The 23,195-nt window shown below is 35.7% G+C and overlaps 1 protein-coding gene across 1 annotated transcript in view; it reads left to right on the forward strand.

Annotated features, from left to right (window-relative positions):
• The window catches only part of LOC134540055 (sodium- and chloride-dependent GABA transporter 2-like), a 71,015-nt gene extending 48,956 nt beyond the window's left edge, over positions 1-22,059 (forward strand). The window contains exons 9-12 of the mRNA XM_063382508.1: positions 36-188; positions 1,825-2,028; positions 13,073-13,243; positions 16,130-22,059. Coding sequence (XP_063238578.1) covers positions 36-188; positions 1,825-2,028; positions 13,073-13,243; positions 16,130-16,264 — 663 coding nt within the window. The 3' untranslated portion in view covers positions 16,265-22,059. The remainder of the gene's footprint in view (positions 1-35; positions 189-1,824; positions 2,029-13,072; positions 13,244-16,129) is intronic.
• The last annotated feature ends 1,136 nt before the right edge of the window (positions 22,060-23,195 follow it).

Here is a 23,195-nt window from a genome sequence, read left to right on the forward strand (position 1 = left end):
GCACAGCAGCAATCTTGTTTCCCTGTGTTGCGCAGATCCTGGGCATAGACAGCGAGTTCTGCATCGTGGAGTCGTTCGTGACGGGCATGGTGGACTACTGGCCCGACGCGCTGCGACCTCACAGGAAGAAGTTCACCTTCGGCATGTGTCTGCTGATGCTGGTGCTGGGGATACCCATGGTCACCAAGGTTCGCCAGCGCTAGCTACCCCTCCAACCCATTCCCCAGACACACAAACAGGGCCGCAACTAGAGTCTCTGGCACCCGGGGCATGAATGGATTCATGCGGCCCCCCCCTCTTTTTTTGCACATACCACACCAATAAAGCAGGGGGTCTGGGGGACCTCCCACGGAAAAATTGTGCTATTTAAGCATTTTCCATACCTACATGTAACAGTTTCTGTGCTACTGTAACTTCCATGCATGAACCCACTATGTCCATAAAGTAGTCCGTATAATCACTAGACTTGTTCATTAAATATGTTGAGATGTTATATTGTAAATCAAATTAGACATTCCTGGCATGAAAGTTAAAAAACTTTTTACCAGTTACCAGTTGTAGTAGGAATTACAGTGCAAGCGATTACGGCACCCCCACAACTTTGCGCCCGGGGCATATGCCCCGCTTCCCCCCCCCCCCCATCCAGTTGCGGCCCTGCACACAAATACCCAGACGTAGCCTACGGCTACAGCTATCTTCTGTGGTTATATATTTCATCAAAGTTCGTTGTAAAGCTAATCAGAATTATAATGTTATCATTTTTATTTTTTATTAATTTGGCAATCATCATTTACATCGTAGAATATCTATAAAATTACTTAAATTTGGTTAAGAATTAATTTTATGTATTTAATATACTAAAACTACATTGATTTTACAGCCGTGGGCCAGAAGGAACAAGTGGGAAATATATACATTAAGTCGATTACGTTGTTTTGATTGTTTTCCAGTGCTTACACAGTTTCGATTAAATTTCGGCAGAAAAAAAATTCTGAGATGTTTATCTTTGCCATGATAGATTCTTTCTCCAATTTCCATGGTGTATTGCATATTTTTTCCCCCTGTTACGCTCAACAACAAATAAATGGTGTTTTTGAAAATGTGTTCAATCTTCCTTAAGGGTCCCACCTACCTGGGCGCATATATGACGTACAGAGCTTCAGAAGAAACCATATGATTTGAAAACTGATCAAGACATCAGACTGGTGTCTGCTAATGAAAATCATTTAAAAATACCACTATGGGAGCAGAAAAGCAGTTCTGTATTCAGTATTCCATTTTCAACCATATTTTTTGGAGAGTAAAAATGACTGAAACAAGGTGTTTACAAAGTAAGTTTAAGACGGGAACGCACTCGAGGGAGCTGCATTGCACCTCTTATCTTCATTTCTCCTCCACACAACGTAAGGGTCACCGTTCAAAATCTTACATTTGTCCCACGCACGATGAGATGTGACTGCACGCCAGTTCAGACACGACACCGCACCAGAAGCACTTGCAAGCTTCACACTTTTCATCAACACAGATGAAAGCCCCACCAGGCGGACCCCTCAGGTTCCAAAATGAAATGAATTAAAGTTTTTTAAAGTTGTTCTACTATCGTCATCGAGGGTAGCTCACGCACAGATGGGGTGAAATCAAATTAACGATTCTCTGATCACAAGAAACAAGGTGTAAAAATATTAAAAAAATTTTACGAGATGAAATAAGTTAGCATTTACCACAACTTCTTAGGGCAGCAGAAATTGTTACCTGTTCCATTATTCCCATCGTTTGAATCAAATTGGCTGATTGTGCATCGGCTCGCGCTCGTCTGTCCGGCAGGGCGGAGCCTTCGTGTTCCAGCTGATGGACAACTACTCGGCCAGCGGCATGTCGCTGCTGTGGGTGTGCTTCTTCCAGACCATCACCATCTCGTGGATCTTCGGGGCCGCCAGGTTCTCCGAGTGCGTGCACCAGATGATGGGCATCCGCCTGAACCGCTTCTGGCGCGTCTGCTGGGTGTTCCTGGCGCCCGCCGTCATGGTGGTGAGTGCCCCCCCCCCCCGCGCACACGGAGCACCCGACATCTTCCGTGCTTCCCCAGAACATTCCTCTAGAAACCAGTAGCTAGAGACATGCAAAATTCGCGGATTCATTTCGCGATAGGCCAGTATCAAAACAACTACCTATACCTTCGTACCGCTTCTGCGATTGGCCCACATTTTATCCGGGGGAACTGTGAGCCAATGGGAAACACTAAACCAAGAAAGTGCCGAATTACGGACAGCCCAGTTGAGACGTCTCGCGCGTCAGTAGCCGATGAACAGGTGTCATTTCCGCGAGTATTTAAAGGAATGTGGAGTCTATCCTAGAGGTCAATGAATCCGCGAATTTTGAAGGTCTCTACCAATAGCTTGTAACAATGCAAGAAAGATGTTGCATTTGTACAACATACTGCTATGGTTATTTTTGCTTATATGAAATATGTTTTTGCGAGATAATACTGAGTATTTGTAATACTGAGTATTTGACGCATAAGTCTATATTTTAATTGATGTTTCATTCAATCATATTATTTTTTTAAACCACGGAAAAAAATAATAATCGAATACTAACAATTTGACTTCATTTTGTTGTATCATGCTTATTATGTGCGCAGTTAATACTGGACAGCTATTCAGGGAACGGTTTACAAATAACTAACTATTGGAGTACTGGGACAACACAAAGCATAAATATGAAACCAGTAATACTTGGAACAGTATTTTGTAGTGATGCAGTTGTTTTTATGTATATTTACAAATTAAAAAATATCTTTAATTTTACATGAATATTTGTTTTATATATTTACAAAAAAAATAACAGCGATGTTACAAATTATTCAGGGATCTTCGAAAATTCAGTTACACTGATTTCACTTATTTTGTACATGAATCCAAAAGTTTAGTATTCGTATATTAACAGAAAATTCAAAAACTGGTTAATTATATAGCAATAACACTCTTCTTTTGTCTACGTGTGTGTTTAACTTTGATCGGAATAATACATACAACCCGTAAATTAAAATATGGCATAGTTTCTACAAAGATTCAGTTATTTAAAATTACAAATAACTCTTTGTTTATTTGAGTTTAGTTCTTCATTGAAAAATCTGTAAATTTACTGAAATTTCTAACAGTGAAGTTTATAGTGGTCTACATAGGAAAACACTTAAATTTTATTTTTTACTTTTACAAAATTCCTTTGGAGACCAGTAGCCAAGAAATATATTTTTAATACTACAAGAAAAATATTGCAAATTATTTTAACACATTTCTATGGTTATTTTGCATATTAAAAATACAATTTTGGAAAGAATGCTGCATAGTTCTTGTTATGCTTACAGAATCTGGTGCATTATTCTAATTTTCATTGAGTTTGATACAAGAATGTATTTTTAAACCAATCGATAAAATTATAAATGGTTCAAGTCCACCAAATATTTCTGCGCTTGCTGATTTTGCTTTAATATAATTGTGATCAGCTGCAGTAAAAGCAAATGGTTGACACAATTCTTTTAATTTTTGATTTTTAAACTCTTTTACATTTTTATTTGTTGCGAATAACTTAATGGCATTGTTGAAAAATATCAGTTAATTTGGTGATAATGTTTGTATACTACGTATCATTAATTTTTCGTAATCAACTGTAAATCCACCATTACTAATTCGATCAAGTAATTATATCTCGGAAAATCTTGTTGAGATACATTTTGTCGAAACGATGACATTAATAATAAATATTTTTGGATACTTGATGTAAAAAAAACAAATTTTCTTCTAATAGAAATTCACTTCCTTCAGTTTTATCACTGTAAAGTGGCCTATCATTTACAGGTGGCAACTGACTAATATCTCCAAACAAAAATGTAAATAATCCATCAAACTGTTATTCTTGCCTTGAAGGAAAAGCTCTGTGTAAACATAGATCAATTTTTCCTAAACGATTACATCCACTAATACTTACATCATCAATAAATATAAATTTACACACATACATTTCCTCTTGAAATTGAGCATGTGAAAGTAAACTGAGATCTTTGAATATTATATTTACTCCCAATAAAATTTAAAAATGAATCATCAAACCATTAATATTAACAGCAGCACCACCAGTTGCTGCAAGTAATTGATAAGATGATAGTCCCAATTTTTGATTTGATTCACTCGAAAAGTGATGTAGGTAACTGAAATAAGAACTTTTCCAGAACCATCTTTGCTTTGTAAAACAATTCTATTGATAGGTTTTTCTCTCTCGTAACCTAGTAGATAACTAAATTGTTTTCCAAATATATTAATCACCTCTTGCTGTTCATCGGAAAAAAAAATAAATCAAGCAAATTATTTTAATTACTAATAATAAGTTATCTTTGATTTTCTGCAAACTGCAATAAATTTTTCTAATGAATTCAATAGAAGTTCATTTGAAATAAAATGCCATGCCATGCCATTTTCTACCTAAATCCACTTCCTGATGAATATTTTGGTCCAGCAGCTACATCCATCCAATAATATGGTTGATCTATTTCAACATGATTTATTTCATAATCTTCTTCATCTTCCAAATTTTGTAACATACAATCTAATTCATAACTCAGAATATCATCATCATCATTCTTGAAATAATCTTCATGTACAAGCTTCTAGGTATTATTGTTAGGATTGAGATCATTCAACTGTTGCCAAGCAAAGTATAATAAAACTTGTTGCTTATAAAAAATTTCATTATCTTTACTACCTTGATTACATTTAAATTTTGGTATAACTCTAAGAATAAAAGGTACTTTTCTTGCACTATAAGTTGAACCTCTTTTATAAGTTTTTGTAAAAAAAAATCATGTAAAGACATTTGTTCGAATTCCTTTGGTAGTAGTTGATATTTCTCCAAATAATTCGAAACAGAAATAATTCTATCTTCTTTATTAATATTCCTATGTTCCCATGTATTATCTGACAAATTTACTGTCAGAAATTTCTGAGAAGATCGATACAAAGGCCAACCTCATAATAATCCAAAATATATCCTGAGCAGAGTTGTCACATTCATCACACATTTTTATCAAAAATTTCTGGATTGTATGTTGAACATTGCTATTACTATTTGACTCTTATACTGTTGTCTAATAAAATATTTCATACTATTCAATCTTGGTTGGTTCTTGTGAATCGACGCTTGCTTGCCAAATTGTCAAAATTTGTGGACAGTGACTTTTTAAATACAAAATTATTTCTTTTTGAATTATAATTTGTTATATTGAATAAATAGAATTTACTTTCATTTATACATTCTTTCAGAAACTTAAAATGACTGTTTCAGGAGAATTATTTTTCCCTTTATAACAATACACTTTAGTACATTTATATATTTGTACTGCACATTTTAAATGATTGCAATCAACATATTGATCATATATAACAGAAAAAAGTATTTTTGAAGGATGCATAACATACGTTTGAGAGGTGTACCAAGTATGTAGTTTCACATAAAGTCTTTTAATAACTACTAAGGTGGTTGTCAACAATACACGACTACATAGACTGATAATTAGAAACACTCCTTAGTTACAGATAAAACATTATACTCTACTGCCTCGTGCCCGTCGTCCATTATGGCGCGAGTTCACTGTCGCCAACCTAGGAAACCCAATTATCCACGACATCTTCCTCTTTCTGCTTCTTGGGCCTAGGTTTCGAATGTAATAATCAGGAGTTTAACCTGACCTGACTTAAACTAATTCAAAAATTAAGTTTCTCCAGTGGGAGTACTATTCTCCCACAGCGTGTTTTGGTTGTCACTGGTGTGGCTGGGTGTTTTCCTGTCATTGTTGGAAAGTCCTCGTTATCAAATCCCCGAAACTCTGGAGATTCGTCGCTGTGATGGGTGGTCGCCGACGCTGGTGTGGAAAGTATTGACTGAAGGTACTCTTGGTGCTTAGCTGTTGGCGAGACAGGCTCTGGCTGGTGCGGGGTATGGGTCTGCTTGGGCTGTGTTACCGGAGGCTTCTTGGGCTTGAGGAACCAAGAATTCCTGCGATATTGTCCCCTGGGCGTGTCAATTATATACAATCTCGCATTGGGTACGGGTGTCAATACTTTTGCTGGTACCCAATGTTTGTGCGCCTCACGGTAAAGAACCTCATCTGTTGCCTTGAATTGGTGCGGCAACCGTTTGTTTTTATTGAATTGATCTGTTTGGGCTTTTCTTATCGCCATCAGATGCTCTTGAACTTTTTCCACTAATTCCGGCTGCAAAAGTTCTTCGGAGGATGGTAAGGTCGTTTTTGTCCTGCGTCGCATGAGTCTTTGCACAGGGGAGCCGAGTTTTCCTCTTGGTGTATTTTGATGATGTAACAATGCTAGCCATATGTCTGATGTGTCCTCAGCACATTTTGCAAGAAGATTCTTTGCTTCCTGCACATACCTTTCTGCTAGTCCATTAGAGCGTGGAAAGTGAGGGCTTGATAGTCTGTGTTTAAAGTTCCAGTCTTTGCTAAATTTTTGGAACTGATAGGACGTATACTGCGGGCCTCCGTCAGTGCGAAGCTCATCTGGGATTCCATGTTGAGAAAACCAAATTTTTAACTTCGTGATGATTACGTCACTAGTGGTTGAACTCAGCATCACAAAGTCAAAATAGCCAGAGTACGAGTCAACAACAAGGAGATATTCTTTCCCTTTATACTGGAACATGTCTGAGGGGACATATTGCCAGGGTCGGGATGGAACTTGCTCACTGCTAAGAAGCTCCTGTGGTGAATCATTTTGGATTTTTTGGCATGTAGGACATTGTTGAACGTACCTGGTGATGTCTTGCGCCATACCTGGCCAGAACACATGTTCTCGTGCCAATGCCAGTGTGCCTTCAGTTCCTTTGTGGGATAGGTGGAGCTGTGACAAAACTAATGACTTCCAAACTGGGGGTATTACTATTTTATTGCCTTTGAAGATGATGTCTTCATACACTGCTAATTCTTCCCGGAAGGTCCAGTATTTTTGTAGGTTGGCATGTGCTTGACTTCTTGTGTCTGGCCAACCTTGCAGTATCATCTGACGAAGATCCGACAGTTCTGCGCTTTCCTGGATGCAGTCCTTCAGTTGTAGAGCCCGTGCTGGTGACAACGGTATGGTCATTTGTACTTCAAACATGGGCTGTGGGTCTGGCTCTGGCACGTTATTACAGTCTCGGCTCAATGTATCTGCTATGTGCAGTTCCGTTGCTTTCCTGTAGATGATGGTTGGGTTGTATGGTAGTATTTCAAACTGTATTCTGTGGAGTCTTGCTGGGCTGTCTTGGAGGGGTTTCTTGAAAATTGCCTCTAACGGCTTGTGGTCCGTTTCTATGGTCAATTGCTGGTTTCCCCAGATGTATTCATGAAATTTTTTGCAAGCTGACAATATGGCATAGGCTTCTTTTTCTATTTGGCTATAGTTCTGTTGGGACTTAGAGAGTGCCTTAGACGCGTACATAATAGGCTGTCCCTCTTGAATGAGCACTGAAGCTACAGAGTGGCTACTGGCATCTACTGAGAGTGTTACCGGCGTAGTGTGGTCATAGTATCTCAGAAGAGGTGGAAATTTTAATGATTCCTTAAGTGCTGCAAATGCAGTTTTTGGTTCTGCGTCCCAGTGCCACGCGATGTTTTTTTCCCAGTAGTTTTCTAAGTGGCGCTGACAGTTCTGCAACTCTGGGAATGAATTTGGATAAGTAATTCACCATTCCCAGAAATCGTTGAAGTTCTATGACCGATGATGGTTCCTTAAATCTTTCAACTGCATCTGTTTTCGCCGGATCTGGAAGGATTCCCGTGTCAGACAGTATGTGTCCTAAGAATTTTATTTGTTTTTGCGAAAACACGCACTTGCTTGGGTTAAGCGTTAGCCCTGCTTCTTTGAGTTTGTTGATTGCCACGTTGGTGATTTCCTCTAATTCTTCCTTGCTTTCTAAATGTATAAGGATGTCGTCTATCGAACATTCTGCACGTGGTACATCTCGCAGTGTGTGACTCATTACCTGCTGAAAAACTTCGGGTGCCGAAGCTAGTCCAAACGGCATCCTTTTGCATTTGTACCTGCCCCATGGTGTGGCAAATGTCAGGTACTGGGACGTTCTATCAGTCACTTTGAGTTGCCAGAATCCCTTTTTTCAATCAAGGAGTGGGAAATATTTGGATCCCTTTAGTCGAGCTGTTATTTCCTCTACAGTCTGTAAGGGATAGTGTCGTCTCTTTAGGTTTTTGTTTACATCGGATGGATCCATACAGATTCTAACTTCGCCATTTTTTTTCACCACTACCATGGGAGATACTGCCGGCGTAGGTTCGTTCACGTGTTCGATGATTCCATTTGTGACCATGTAATCCAATTCTTCTTTGACTTGATCTCGAATGGCGTAAGGAACTTTCCTTGGTGGGTAGATGGTGAATTTTGGTTCTTCTACCAGGTCGATGTCATATGCAAACCCTTTTAAACATCCTATCCCTTCGAAGAGCTCACCATCTGCAACCGCTGTTTCCACTCGTTTGATAAACCCCAATGATTCACAGGCCTGCCTCCCTAAGATGCACGGTAGACCCTCGTTCACCACATGGAACGTGAGCAAGTGTGTGGTTTTTTTGTTTGTTGACACACTGACTGTTGTCTACCCTAATACTGGAACACTGTGTTGGGTGAAAGACAGGAGTCCTCTTGTTCTGGAAGGGGTCACATGTAGCGAGCTTTTACTGGCGACGCTACTATTTAACACGTTACACTGTGCACCTGTGTCCAGTTTGAAGGTAACCTTCTGGTTGTTGGGTAGCATCAGTTTTTCTGTCCAATCCAGTTCGCCCTGGTGTATGTTTATGGTTGACACATAGAATGTAGCAGCGTCTTCCTTTTGTACATATTGGTCCTGGGGTCTGCTAGTAATTGTGTGCACTTGTTTGGACCTACATACCTGAGCAAAATTATTTAATTTCCTGCACTTTTTGCATTCTTTTCCCAGAGCTGGGCATGGGCGTTGTTGATGGTTATAACCGCATCTGTGACAGTTAGTTTTAGTGTGTGTTTGTTGATCGCTAGTTGCAAGGGTGGGGGTTTTACGACTTAGAGTATGTACCGCTGGTAAAGGTGCATCAGCTTGCATAGCCTGTACTTGTTGTTTAGTTACTTCCCACGCCCTGCATATTTTCACTGTTTGGTTAAATGTGAGATCTTCTTCTGCTAACAGTTTTTCCCGAACTTTGTCACTGGTAATTCTTACCACCAATTTGTCACGAAGTAAGCTATCATATAACTCTCCAAATTCGCACCTTTTTCCTTGGTTGATAATTGAGGTTAGGAACTCGTCAAATGGTTGGCTTTCTTCTTGCTTCATTTTGTTGAAGATGTATCTTTCGTATGTAATGTTCGTTTTTGGTGCGAAGTGTGCATCAAATTTGGTTTTGATGACGCTAATGTCCATATTTTCCTTTTGAGTTAGTGTAAACGTGTTGAAAATGTTCGCTGCATCAGGTCCAATCGCGGTCATGAATGTCGCGACTTGGATTTCAGGAGCCTTTTTCTCGAGATTGGTTGCTGTTGCGTACCAGTTAAATTGTTGCAGCCACGATTTCCAGAGTGCTGGCATTCCATCTTCTGATACCGATAAATATTTTGGCGGTTTCAAGCTGACCCCCGATTCTGCCATTGTTTACTATTTATTCACCAATTAGTTCGCACACGTCCCGGGTTTCGGCACCATGTAGTTTCACATAAAGTCCTTTAATAACTACTAAGGTGGTTGTCAACAATACCCGACTACATAGACTGATAATTAGAAACACTCCTTAGTTACAGATAAAACATTATACACTACTGCCTCGTGTCCGTCGTCCATTATGGTGCGAGTTCACTGTCGCCAACCTAGGAAACCCAATTATCCACGACAAAGTAGATATGAATTCATCAAAGTAGTTAATAATTTCTTTTATCCTTACAATATCATCTGGATTGAGATTTTTAAATCAGGAACATTTTCAAACCAGAAAAGACCATGCATATGCGGACTACCTCTATGTTAAAATTCAGTACGGAATCAAAAATCTTTGATTTTGAAGTATTTTTTTAACAAAATTATCCATAAAATTTCTAATCGCTTATAAAAAAATAAGCAACAATCATAGGATTTGAATTTAATAATTTAGATTTACAAATAAATTCACTGTTTTGATTGAGATTGGCATAGTTATAATCAGGATCCAAAATATGTCATAAATATTGTTGGACTTCCTAATTCTTCAACCATATCCACTAACTCTCTAGAGCTCGCATACCAATATGAACTAGATGATCTCAAACTAGCATTATATGATAAAATTGATTTCTACAATATTGGTTCATGCTGTAGTAATTCCTGAAGCTGTTCTATTGTTTCAATATTATACAAATGTGAATATTTTCTTACACATATACTCCCATTTTGAAAAGTTGTCCAATGCATTATACTATTAAACGCAAATAAGACATCCACATCATACAGATGTGGATGTTTAGTGAATCTTCCATCTTCATAATAATGAGAAATTTTACAAATTTGTGTTTTTTAAGGTCACCTTTACCAGTAGGAAATAAAGTGAAACAGTGTTTTCAGACCGCAACTGTAATTACACATAAAATTTAAAATTTAATCAAATTTTTAAATTAAGTAAAAATCATCACCAGATTACCAATTTTAATATATAATATCTATCTTAAAAAGGTACGTAACTAAGTATGTATTGTTAAAATAAAATAAAAAGTTTAACCTACCTATTAGTTATTTATAATCAATGTTACACTTCATAAATGCTCTAAAAAAATTTATATTTCATGCACATCCACAATTTTCTAATTCAGCACCTCTCTCTAGCTTGTTTTGTTTTATTTGTAGTTTATTTAAACTCCAAATTTACTTGCTGTCAATTTATTTATAATCTAAAAAGTTAAGCGTTTTCGTTCCTAAACATTCTAAAAGTATTACTCATTACCCTATTAATTCAGTAATTTTTAACAGATGGCATTAGTAACAGTCTAAATACAATATTACACATCGATATGCACTTTTAATTCTAAAGTTTTATACAGATAGAATTAGTAGTATAATAACATTCCTGTTAATAATATATTACACATCACTGTTTCGTATTTTTTTAAAAATGTTTGTTTACAAAAATAATGATAGTTAACACATCTGGACATGACTTTTAATTACTATGTTAAATTTCAAATTTAGAGGTGTATTAGTTTTTTCGTAAAGAGTACCACACAAATTTGCGGGTTGTGGGATAGTGTTAGGGAAAACTTCACTCGCCATAATTAATTTAAAATGGATCCTTATATTTTAAGTTAATGTGTGTTTCCTTTTTTAGGTACGTTAACTTGTCAAACATTATTTATAACTCAGGGAATACGTATATTATGGAAAACGATTCTGTCGCTCAATGGCTAACTGGTTTTCAAACTTTTTTTCTAATCTGTGGCATACTTTTTTTAATGATGAAGATCACGTTTTGATAAGCCGATATACTTTAGATTTTTATAAATGTATTTAATAAACTTGCACTGTAGTTAAATATATGTAATAAATATTGTGTGTCACAAAAATAATAATGTGGTTTTGTGCTGTAAATTGCAGCGAGCATTTCATATAGCTAAAATACTTAATGTAAATTCAGTGTGGTACCAACCATTTAAAAATTTGACACTTTAGGCAATTATAATTTTCCATTCACTAACACCAAACTCATTTTCCATTAAAGCTCTACGAGGGAAAATCAGAATGCAATCAAGCAGACAATGAGCTCCATGTCACTTGGCTTTGACAGTTCTAACAGCAGAAATAAATTGGTTTCTGCAAAGCTTGTGTGCCCTGTATACTTTACGTTGCCTGTGAAAAACTTTGGTGCTTATGTGCATTGTCAGAGATTAATGCTTCCAAGCATAATTTAAAAAAAAGTTTTTAATAAACTGCTTGTATGTTACAAGCTGTTGTTATACCCGTCGTTGACATGTTAGATTTCCGTTTTATCACAAAACGCTCTGATGGACTCAGCTCTACAGATATTTATAGTATCGCCATTCAATACAGAGAAAATATAAAATAGATTACATTAATATATTTTTAAATTTAAAGTAAATAAAAATACAAACGGAATGTTTATTGCGGAGCATGTCACCTTTTTTTCTAACACAATATATCAGCTTATTATACTCCAAAATTCATAACAATATTGGTTTAGTATTAAATAAGTCATTGATTTAAAAAAAATTTAAACTTTTACAATTACAAATTAGTAGGATTATCCATTTCATTAACTACCTGTTCCAAATTTTAACCAATTCGCCTCAGTAGTAAAGACGTAATTAAGTTACGAACAACAGAGCATGGAACCTCACAAACATCTAAACGCACAAAATCACAAGTGGCCAAGAGACTTGTCAGTTTTTTAAATGTACAGAAAACAAATTTTGGTACTTTTACAAAATATTCCTTTGGAAACCATTTGCCCAGAAATAGTTTGTAATACTACAAGAAAGGTATTGTAACTTTGTGCAACACTTGGCTGTGGCTATATTTTTGCAAATATTAATTAAGTTTTTCAGGATAATACTGAGTATTTCTTACAAAATTTGGTGCATTAATTTTACATTTTAATTTATGTTTCATTGAAGCCTTAATTTTTTTCAAACCATGGGAAAAGATAATTGAATGTTCAGTAATTGGACTTTATTATAATCTGCACAGTCAGATAATGTGAAAAGCTATTCAGGGAGTGGTTCATGAATAACTTTAATGAACTATTGGAGGTACTGGGACAATTTTTTTTTTTTGTAGTGACACAACGGTTAACATGTGAATGTACAAATGTACATACATCTGTAATTTAACATGAATATTTCTGTTCTATTATATATATATATGTATATGTACATGTGTGTCTGTGTGTGTGTATGCATGTGTGTGTGTGTATGCATGTGTGTGTGTATATATATGTATATGTACGTGTGTGTGACTATAAATATATATGAGAGAGAGTGTTTGTCCACGTTGGCAGTCCATCTTCCTGTTCTTCTGCGTGCGCTACGAACCGGTGAAGTACGGCCAGTCGTACGAGTACCCGTGGTGGGCCGAGGCGCTGGGCTTCGCGATGAGCTTCTCGTCCATGATCTGGGTGCCGGCCTACGCCGTCTACTACGCCGTCTCCTCGCCGGACAGCCTCAAGCAGGTTCGTGGGCAGCGAGTCCAGGGCAGCTGTCCGTCCCTCTTAGAAGAGTCTAGCGACAGCAATGCTACCTTCCTGCAACTGGCAACTGGCAACTGGCTCGTTCCGGGGCCGGCTGCCACACAGCTCACGCTCGTTCCGGGGCCGGCGGCACGATCGTATATATCATCTGAAACTTCTGTTTGTCGAATGTGGCCTCGTGGCTGAGCGCTTAGCGGCGCTATCAACAAATCGTAAGGTTGCCGGTTCGAATCCCGGCAGGTGCGAATTTTTTTTTGTACTTGTAAAAATAAATACGAGCACGTATAATTTCAAAAGTAATAAATATATTTGAATAATGAATGCAAATAAAAGTAAATTTATTAATTAAATTGTAATTTTCAGATAAGGACATGATAACTAATGGTCAATTAGGTTAGGTTAGCTACATTATAAATACTTTAAAACTTTGTGGACGGTTGATTTGGTTAGGATAGTTACATTAAAGATACTTGGAAATCAAACATCCAGGGGGTAGGCGCTCCCGATCGGCCAACTTCGGAGAGGATCGGCAGTTGCAGGACGGTAGCATTTCTGTCGCTAGACTCTTGTGGCTTTACCAGTGGGGAGAGGGAGAGGGAGCGAGAGAGAGAGAGGGGGGGGGGGGGGGGGGGGGAGAGAGAAAAAATAAATAAATAAGGTATTTTTTTTTTTAAACCTCCGATGTGCTATAAAAAGAAAAACTAAAAGTTAGTCATGGGGACTGTCGACAGAAGTGAAAACTTTAAATTTTTTTTTTTTTTTTTTAAATGTGTAATATGAAATCATTTCTACGTCAAATGCATGCAAGAAAATGATTTTGGTATATACATCGCTAGCATGTCGGTGACGCGAACCCATATAAGTTTTGCCCCTATTAATAATAACTTTAAAACTAGTAGAAATTAAGTTTTTTCATTGAAAGATTAAATAATTATTAACTTAAATCTACAAATAATCTACATTATTTCTAATAAATCAATAACCTGACATTTGAAGAAATTCACATCGTAAATAAATAAACAAAAGAAAAAACATAACCTCAACTTAACTACCTACTAAAAAAAAATCCAATACTCGCAATATGTACCACACAATAACGTAAAAATTTCCTTGGAAAATAAAGTTAAAATTAAAAACTTGTATTTTTAAAGATTAGAATAAATTAAGTTTTATCCTTGAAATATAAAAAAAATTAACACGTCACGTGACCATGTCATGACGACTTACATGAATTTACTCCCTATCCAAACCTTCCTATAGAAGTTTTTACTTCAAAAAGAGAAATTTACATAACATTATAATTTTACTACCAAACGTTCAGCAGGTTCGTAGTAGCCTACTTATCTACATAATTGCCAAAACTATCAAGGCATTTGTCATATCGTAACACGAGCTTCTCGATGCCTTCTTCAGAAGAAGTTAGCCGCTAATGAATAGAGACACAGGGCCAGAACCTGTACCTCCCCCTCAAGACGTCGCTGTGAGGCGGCTGGACTAATTGTGCGGCGCATTCTGCCCCACTATACGTAAATTTTGTGATAAGTCTTGATGTGGGAGCCAGCCAAAATTTTTAGTAGTAAAACTATCCTCAAATAAAAATTGTAAACTTAAGCAGTCACAGAAAGGCGTTATCGCAACTTTGAAAATATGTTAAAAATTTGGCCTTGCTATATTGATTACCCACAATCTCTCATCAATTTGTGTTGTGCTTTGATAGTGCAATTGACAAAGCTTGTGCCTTTGAGTGACAAGATGTTCTTTTTCATTGGCTTCGAATCCAGTCACAGCAAAAAAAGTTTTAGATAAATGAATATTACAGTACACAAATTGCCCTTTAAGTAAAAATTACATTTTTTTTTCAGTATCGAATTTCATTCATTTTTGTTGTACCATGTATTTTTCAATGTTTGTATACATTTTTTCCATGTTAAATTTAATGTTGTATACTGAAGGAGAGCCACATTTCTAAAATTTAAAAAAAAAATGTCTAAACTGTTTGTAGCTTACAGTTTTAAGGGTGTAAATATTACAAATTTGTGATATCGAGAGATTGGTCAGCTAGGTTAGGTTGAGTACATTAAAAATACATTTAATATTGTGGACGGTTGGTTAGGTTAGGTTAAGTTAGCTACACTTAAAATATATTTAAAAAGAGTGGATGGTTGGTTATGTTAGAATAGCTACATTAAAAATACTTTACAAGTGTACATAGTTGGTAAGGTAGCTACTTCTAAATAACTAAAATAATTTTATTGTTTGCTAAGGAAGTACCAATTAGAGCTGTAGTAAGTTAATGTAAACAAATGCCCTTATTATTTTATGGTATTTGAATTGTAGCTAACGTAACATAACCAACAGTTTACATGATTTCACAGGGTTTTTGTAACCAAACTAACCTATTCAACCATCCACAGTGTTTTAAAGCATACCTATTTAATAAAGCTTGACAATTTTCTTATTTCTCGATCATTAGTGTCTATGGAAGATGATCTCGACATTTTTCCCAGTGTATTTTAATCCTATAACATGTGCTACGGAATTTGCCAAGCTAGCGGCGAACTTTGGTGAACTTAAAAACTGTTTTAGTCTCGGAACGGACTCGTGTGAATTTTAGTCCTTCTGTAAATAATTTTCGAACAAATTACTAATCTATATTAACTTAGTGGCTAAGTGGTCAGATAATTTGCCTCTCGCCGAGGCTAACTGGGTTCGATTTCCCGGTGGGGTTAGAACCTAGATTTTTTTTGCAAACCGGTGGGTTTTCTCACGGTGTTCCTGTGATCCCCATCACTGCTCCAATAGCATCTCCATCACCTTCACTTTCCTTCCGAGACGTTAAGCTGAACCCAGTGACGGCGTGTTGCGCAGAACATCATCAACGGCTTCAAGCCCAACTTCAAGTCGCGCGTGAAGCCTCCCAAGGGCGACAAGACGGCGGTGATCCCCATGTCGGAGAGCAGCGCGAAGCTGCTGACCAAGAACAACAGCTTCCTGGTGCAGTGAGGGGCCCCCGGAACACCTCCCTGGCGAAGCTCCGTCTGACCGGAGGCGACGGCCCGCTGTTCGTCGAGCCCACCCGCCCCTGGTGTAGCGAGCACCAGCCAGCTGCACGCGTGCTGGCCTCCACGCACACAACAGCCGACCTCGCGGGAATCTCATTGACGTGAATTTGCGAAACTTGTCGCTAGCAATGAAACTTTCTTTTCCACACTGATAAAAGTTTTTTTTGTACAGTTGCCAGACAGCTGTAAAACTACAAGGCACTGCTCTGTACCAAATTACAAATGATACTCTTGTATGTTGATGTTATTCTGGCTGGTACAGCCATCTTGTTATACGGTTCAGTGGCGGATCCAGGATTTTGGTTTGGGAGGGGCTTGACCCAGCTGAGGCTAGGCTTTATCAAGGCAAACACTAAAACAATAGTGGACCCAGATGCTTTTGGAGGGGGCTTGAGCCCCTTAGCCCCCCCTCTGGATCCGCTACTGCATGTACCTATTTAATCAAAAAGTTTTAAACTTTTTTTTTATGAAAAGCGGGTTAGTTTTGAACCAAGGGGAGCCACTAGGCTAAACTATCAGGTAAGAGACGTGAAAAAAAAAAATCTTCATGATTTGAAAGCATGTTATAAGCGTATGGGAAGCTATAGTACTAGTGAAAATCAGATTTGCCCCGCCCCATTTGTGCTTTAGCACGAACTGCTACTGCTGCAAAATGTTGCTACTGGCGGTCAACATACGTTTATACAAGAGTTTATTTTGTGGCGTTAAAAGCATTTCTCTTGTAATTTTACAAGCAAATGATATTACAACACACATTGTTGTACTTTTACAAGGGCTGATGAAAGTACAAACAAATTCCTTGTAATTTTACAACATTTTTTTTTTAGAGTGCGCAGTGGCGCATTTAGCACCAGCATTCACCAACAAAGCAATATATGTCATCGACAAAAAAAAAGAGTTTCACAAGTCAATGCTTTCGTGAAATCCAGCGACAATGAGATCTCTAGTCTGCTTGTTGAAACTGATATGTCGCTTTAAAATGCTGTCATTCGCTGTTATATCTATGTACTTATAAGAAACTGTTTCTTGGTTTCATTATGCGATAGAAATAATTATGTACATAGCATAGAAAAACTAATCCATGCATTGCTGTTTGTAAAAAAAAACTGACCTGATTCGTTCAAACAGTGTTAGATAGGGGCCTAAATATAACTGGGCAATACCCATATTGTGCTTGTGATCACTGCTGTGTCGTCGGTTTTTGCAAGAGAGCTAGAGTTAAGAAAGGAACTATAAGAAAGTTTACGAAAACTTGTTATTTGGTTGCAACACTGATCACCAATTATGTTAAAAATGTTGTTAAAAAAAATTTAGGGGAACCGAATGAGACAATTCTGGACACACTCTTCATGGAAATAGATTTTTGTAATCTGATGAGAAGAAAGTTTTTAAAGTTAAATGAATGCTGTTAGAAAATCTTACAAATATTACACAAATGTAAGATTGTCTTTGCTTGCTCAAGGACACATCTAAGAAACATATTCCTGAATCCTATTTTTCTTATGCGATAAAAATTCTAGCTACTAAAGGCACATTGCAAAGACACACAGCATTTATGCACAAGAGATATTTGACAAACATGGAGCCACGATTATTTTACGGATTCATTTAATTTCAGGCTATATCCATCTTGCCTTTAAACAATCAAAACTTTTTAAAGTGCTAATTTGTCGATAACAAGGTCACACCCATTGTAAAAAAGAGTAATTCTAAACTGATGTAGGTGGCAGCTATATCTCCAGTGATTTACTGTATTTTCACCTCACATGTGTAAGTGTATTTTAACTTACACCGGTATTTATAAAGACACAGTTTTACACATCACTGACAGGTAATTTAACTATTTAGCATTCAAAATCACATACACACTGTATGGGTAATTTTACGCAGTTTTGCTATTCAAATGTAAATTTACACATATCATACATTGTCTATGTAAATATACAGTGCATGTCTGTGTAAAATTGTGTAAAATAACACCCTTTTTGTCCGTGAAAAATTACACTACTCTATGTATTTTTATCATTCATTAGATAGAAATATAAGTAAACTTTACACTTTGTATGACAACATGGAAGGTTCTACAGTTCGTACTACGTGTCGCTAGTGCAGCTTTATGTTGATACTATTTTTATTAAATCCCAAGTGCAGTGGGGCGGGCTCAAACCATGATCGAAGATGCTCATCTCTTGTTATGAAAACGACATTCACCATTTGGCCACATTATAAGTTCGAAGTTACGGAATTAAATGAGCTATATACACTAAGAATATTTGTTTAAAGTATAGATAGATACCTCAGAAGCCACCTGGGAGTCATTGAATGCTTTTTTTTTTTTAATAAAGTTTGTTCCACTCGCAACATTTTAATTTACAAAATCGGCTGCCAGGAACGCTTGATTTAACTCCAGCTATTACATCTTATGTCAGATGAATTAATTGTTTATTAGGTTCAAGGTTACTTTACTCTAATAATGAAGGAGATATTCATCACTCACTAATGACTAGTTTTACACGATCAAAAGGTAAAGTAGCAATTACGCTGCAACTGTATTTTTACTGAAGGTCTGTGTGAAAATATTTTATTACTTTTATATATATTTACTAAATTTAAACTTCACACCTACATTTTTGTAAAAACACAAAATTCGAATTTTTTCTGAAGTTGTGATTTGTAGTATATTTTACAGTCTTGGCTACATATAATATTACACATAATTAATTTTCATAACTTACCTCTTCTTACATCTACCTAAAAATACACCTGTACTTAGAAGGTGTATAGTGTATACACACTAGGATATAAGTGAGCAAATTAACACTTGTTGATAGTGTTTTTAAATGTATAATGCTTGTGTAAAACTATACAAACCACGTGAGTGTATTATAATCACAACACAAAGTGTTATTTCAATTCATGTTGGTGTACTTAAAAAGGACATTGTGGGTGTAAAATTATAAAAAGTATTGTTAATTTACACGGAAATTGTGTATTTTTACACCAGTGTTGAGTTTTTAGAATATAAAGCCCTATTTCATATAAAATTATACAACATAGTGGTCAATTACATAGTGAATGTGAAAAAGTACATAAACTGGGTTTTTATGAATTACACTTCGAAAAATGTAAACATATGCTAGCACTAAACGTGTTCATTTACACTTCTTTTACAGTTTCCTTTGGCAGGTTACGTGGGGTTGGGTAGCCACTTTTTCTCCATGTTTATAATTGGCTCAGGGTCGTTAAAGGTGTGTCCAGAGCACTGTAGTCCAATCATCAACTTTAAGCAGAAACATGTCTGTATGTGCTTCAAGTCTACTTTGCTACCCAGTGAATCCGTGAAATATTCGTCGCTCTAGAAGTACATTATCTTGCATTTACAAGAAGTCTTAAATTACGATGGCTGGTTGGGTCTTCATAGTTGACAGTGCCATTTTGGTCAATGCTTCGGGTCAGCCACTTATTTTAGTTAGACGGCTTCATAAATATAGCACGCATGCTGGATGCTAAACAGTTTTGTAGAGGTCCCGAATTTGACTAGTTAGAGTATGATTCGTGGTACCGTCAACTGTCAGCCTGTCATAATGTAAGTACTTGAAGCATTTAATAACGACTAAAAAAATAATTCTAGTTCCTCTCCCTTTGCTAATCTTGCAACATACATTTGCCACTCAACACAGCAGCAGAGCGTTTACTGTTACAAATGAAGTTTCAGAGTCCTTTAGGGTGAAATTTATCCTCGCATGTATATTTACTGGTTTGAAAATCCTAGATATTTGTTTTCTGGTGTGATAAAAAAATATTGTATCTATTCTATTTATTTACATTTCAGTTCTAAGGATTCTGTGAATAGGTTTTTACTTTTTTTTCTTCTATCATAAAGACTCAAGAAAAATGTTGGAAAAATGTGTTTTACTGACCACTTTGGAAAGAAAAAATGTTTTGTAACCGTGTTAAATGTTAACAATATTTTAATGTGCAATTCTCGTAATTTCTGAAAAATTATACTGAGCGGTAATTAACTGCTAAGATATATATTTAGTAAGTTGATATCATACATGTTAAATATTCAAAACTTTAATACAAGGGAGTTATTTAATTTGAATTTCTAACTGGCTTCTTTTTTTTTACATTCTCAAAAACATAATATGTAAATAATTAACCCATTGAAATTAATGACAATATTTTGTGCTTAATAAGATTGGTGCCAAACAGTATCCTAGGGTAACAAAATGTGTATTTCTGATGTTATTTCGTGTTTTAACTATAAGTGTGAAAGAAACTGTTATTTAAATTCTATGCTTCGTTTTCAGAAAAGAATGTAAATTAAATTTAATTAATAAGGAGAGTTTAACATTTTACGAGCTGCATCTTTAGACTAGTTCACAAAATTTGTTATGACCTTATACGTACTACATTTTATTACTTTGTGTTGTCATTCTCTGAAAACAAACATATCTGAGCTAGCTTAGCAGAATGTTGCAGAGTGTTTATTATGCATCACGGAAAACAAATGTTACACTAAGAAAGGACGAATGCATCATGTTAGTAAGTTTATTACTTTAATTTTCAAGTGGCATTGCTCATTGTATGTAGCCCCCATATCAAAGTTAATACTTTCCCTCATTAAGCTACCACGTGTTCCTGCTACAAGTTAGGCATCATTGCAGTTACAGTTCATCTCCAACACTCAATACTGATGGTGTTAGTCACCACAAGCACATTTCTTCCATACGCGTCGCGAGCAGTCCATTATTTCACAAACGTAAAATAGAGAATAAAACGTATATTTAGTCAACTGCAAGGGCTGTTAGGCCCAGTAGCAACGAGAGAGTTTGTCCCTATGACCTGTGAACAACACCTTGCATACAGAAGAGTGGCGAAGGTCACATGTGCTCATTGGACTTCAACACGGCTCCGACTGTATTCATACGAGATAACATTCCAGAGGCAAGGTCTGTTTCCGAGTTAAAACACGCTGTTTGATAGTTTGTAGACGTAACAACTGGCTTGTCTTTGAGTGAGGACCGAGTTTACTAAATAAAATAAAATATTCAACAACTCCACTTTCAATACCAAAAACCATCAAAACTTAATCTGTTATTATTTTGATGGCATTTTGTAGGTTTTGGTCTTTTGAACACAATTTTTAATCGTAATATACATTTGTTGTGCTCCATGTTAGTCTATAAAAATGTGTATTTTAAGGAATTGGAAATTAAGAGTGCCATTTATAAAATCTCAAATACTATTTTTGACAACGAAGCGAAATGGAACGTTAGTTGCATAAATATAAATATGCAGTATTAAGATGTAGCAGTATTAGATTTAGGTTTTAGGAATTACGTAATAAGTATTTTCGCAGGTCCTACTAAAGTCTTATTAAATCAATGATTAGTTGAATTTATCATAGTTTGGATGAATAAGTACCTATTATTCTAAGGCAGAAGCACCAATATGTATACATTTCCATTAATTGACCATCTTGGTAACTCAGCTCATTAATTTATATATTACTATTTGAAAAAAGAAAAGCAAGCAAATGTTTATTAAAAGAAAGCATACCAGATAGTTTTATAGGCATTATTTAGAAATAATTTCTGAAATGTTTCTGTATGGTAAGTAATGTTAAGTAAATGAAATATAATTTAAGTACTGTACAATTAATTATAAACCTTTTGTACTGAAAATTTTTGTGTTTGTAACAATTCAACCAATAAATCATATGGCTTAAAATACAGTGGTACTGTAACTAAAGCGTTTACTGTAGATTCCAATAGTTGCCTAGCTGCTCCACACAGTAAACTCACTAAAATGTTAGAAAATTTAAATACTTTTTAACATTAAGTCTTAAGTCTCAGTCTGACATGCCACATTATTTTTATTTTATAATTAATATTATTTTAGAGCTATTTCTGTATATATAACATGATGCCTCCCTTAAATTTGTTGTTCAGTCACAAATATTTCCTACAGATATTCACTTAGTGTAATAAAATTGCTGTAAAAATTTGCACAAGTTTTCATAATAAGTATCACTTGCTGTAATTTTTACACCTATTACTTAGTGAAATTCTGTTGAAGATATTTGTGATGGAACAAAAAACACAAGTTTCTTTAAATTCATATCACTAACATAAAATATTGATGAGAGAAAAATTACCAACATTGTGTCTTGAGACAGAGCCTTAAAGAACATGAATCAAAACTTTTAATTGTTTACTGTAGATTTTTTTTATTTGTTCAAGCCAAATCTACATGACCTGAAGCAAACCATTGAAATCTACTTTGATGAAAGAATTACAAAAATTGTTATGATATGGTTACAAAAGGTTTTTTAGTGTTTTAATTTTCAGTAACTGTTCGCACGAGCTATTTAAAGCAAGGTTAGGGAAATAAAGTCAAACAATGCCTGTGTCAAACAAGGAAAAAAAAAACGGTTAGAACCATTTTAGAAACTACTTATACTACCTGCACAGTGTAGTCGTCATGTATCAAAAGGAATAGCCAAAAAAGGGCTATGAAATATAACTGCAAACCCTTAATACACATACGGAATAAATTATTATTTTTTATAGCTCAAATATTAATTTTAAATTAATATCTTTTTTTGTAACTGTGTAGTAACAATTAAGTAAAAAAAATCGGTTGTCTGTAAAGTCAGTTTACGGACGATAGTTAATGTGACGTCATAACAAAACATTTATGAATAAAATTGAATCATTTTTATTGAATTATCACTATTTTGTATGGATACGAAGAAGGAGTGAAATGAAATCTACAATTTAATTGATAAATTTACTTTTATTTGCACTCATTAATTCAAATATGTTTATTACTGTACGAAGAGATTATTTAAACTATAACTTTTA

Source organism: Bacillus rossius, chromosome 16, assembly GCF_032445375.1.
Source record: "Bacillus rossius redtenbacheri isolate Brsri chromosome 16, Brsri_v3, whole genome shotgun sequence".
NCBI lineage: Eukaryota > Metazoa > Arthropoda > Insecta > Phasmatodea > Bacillidae > Bacillus > Bacillus rossius.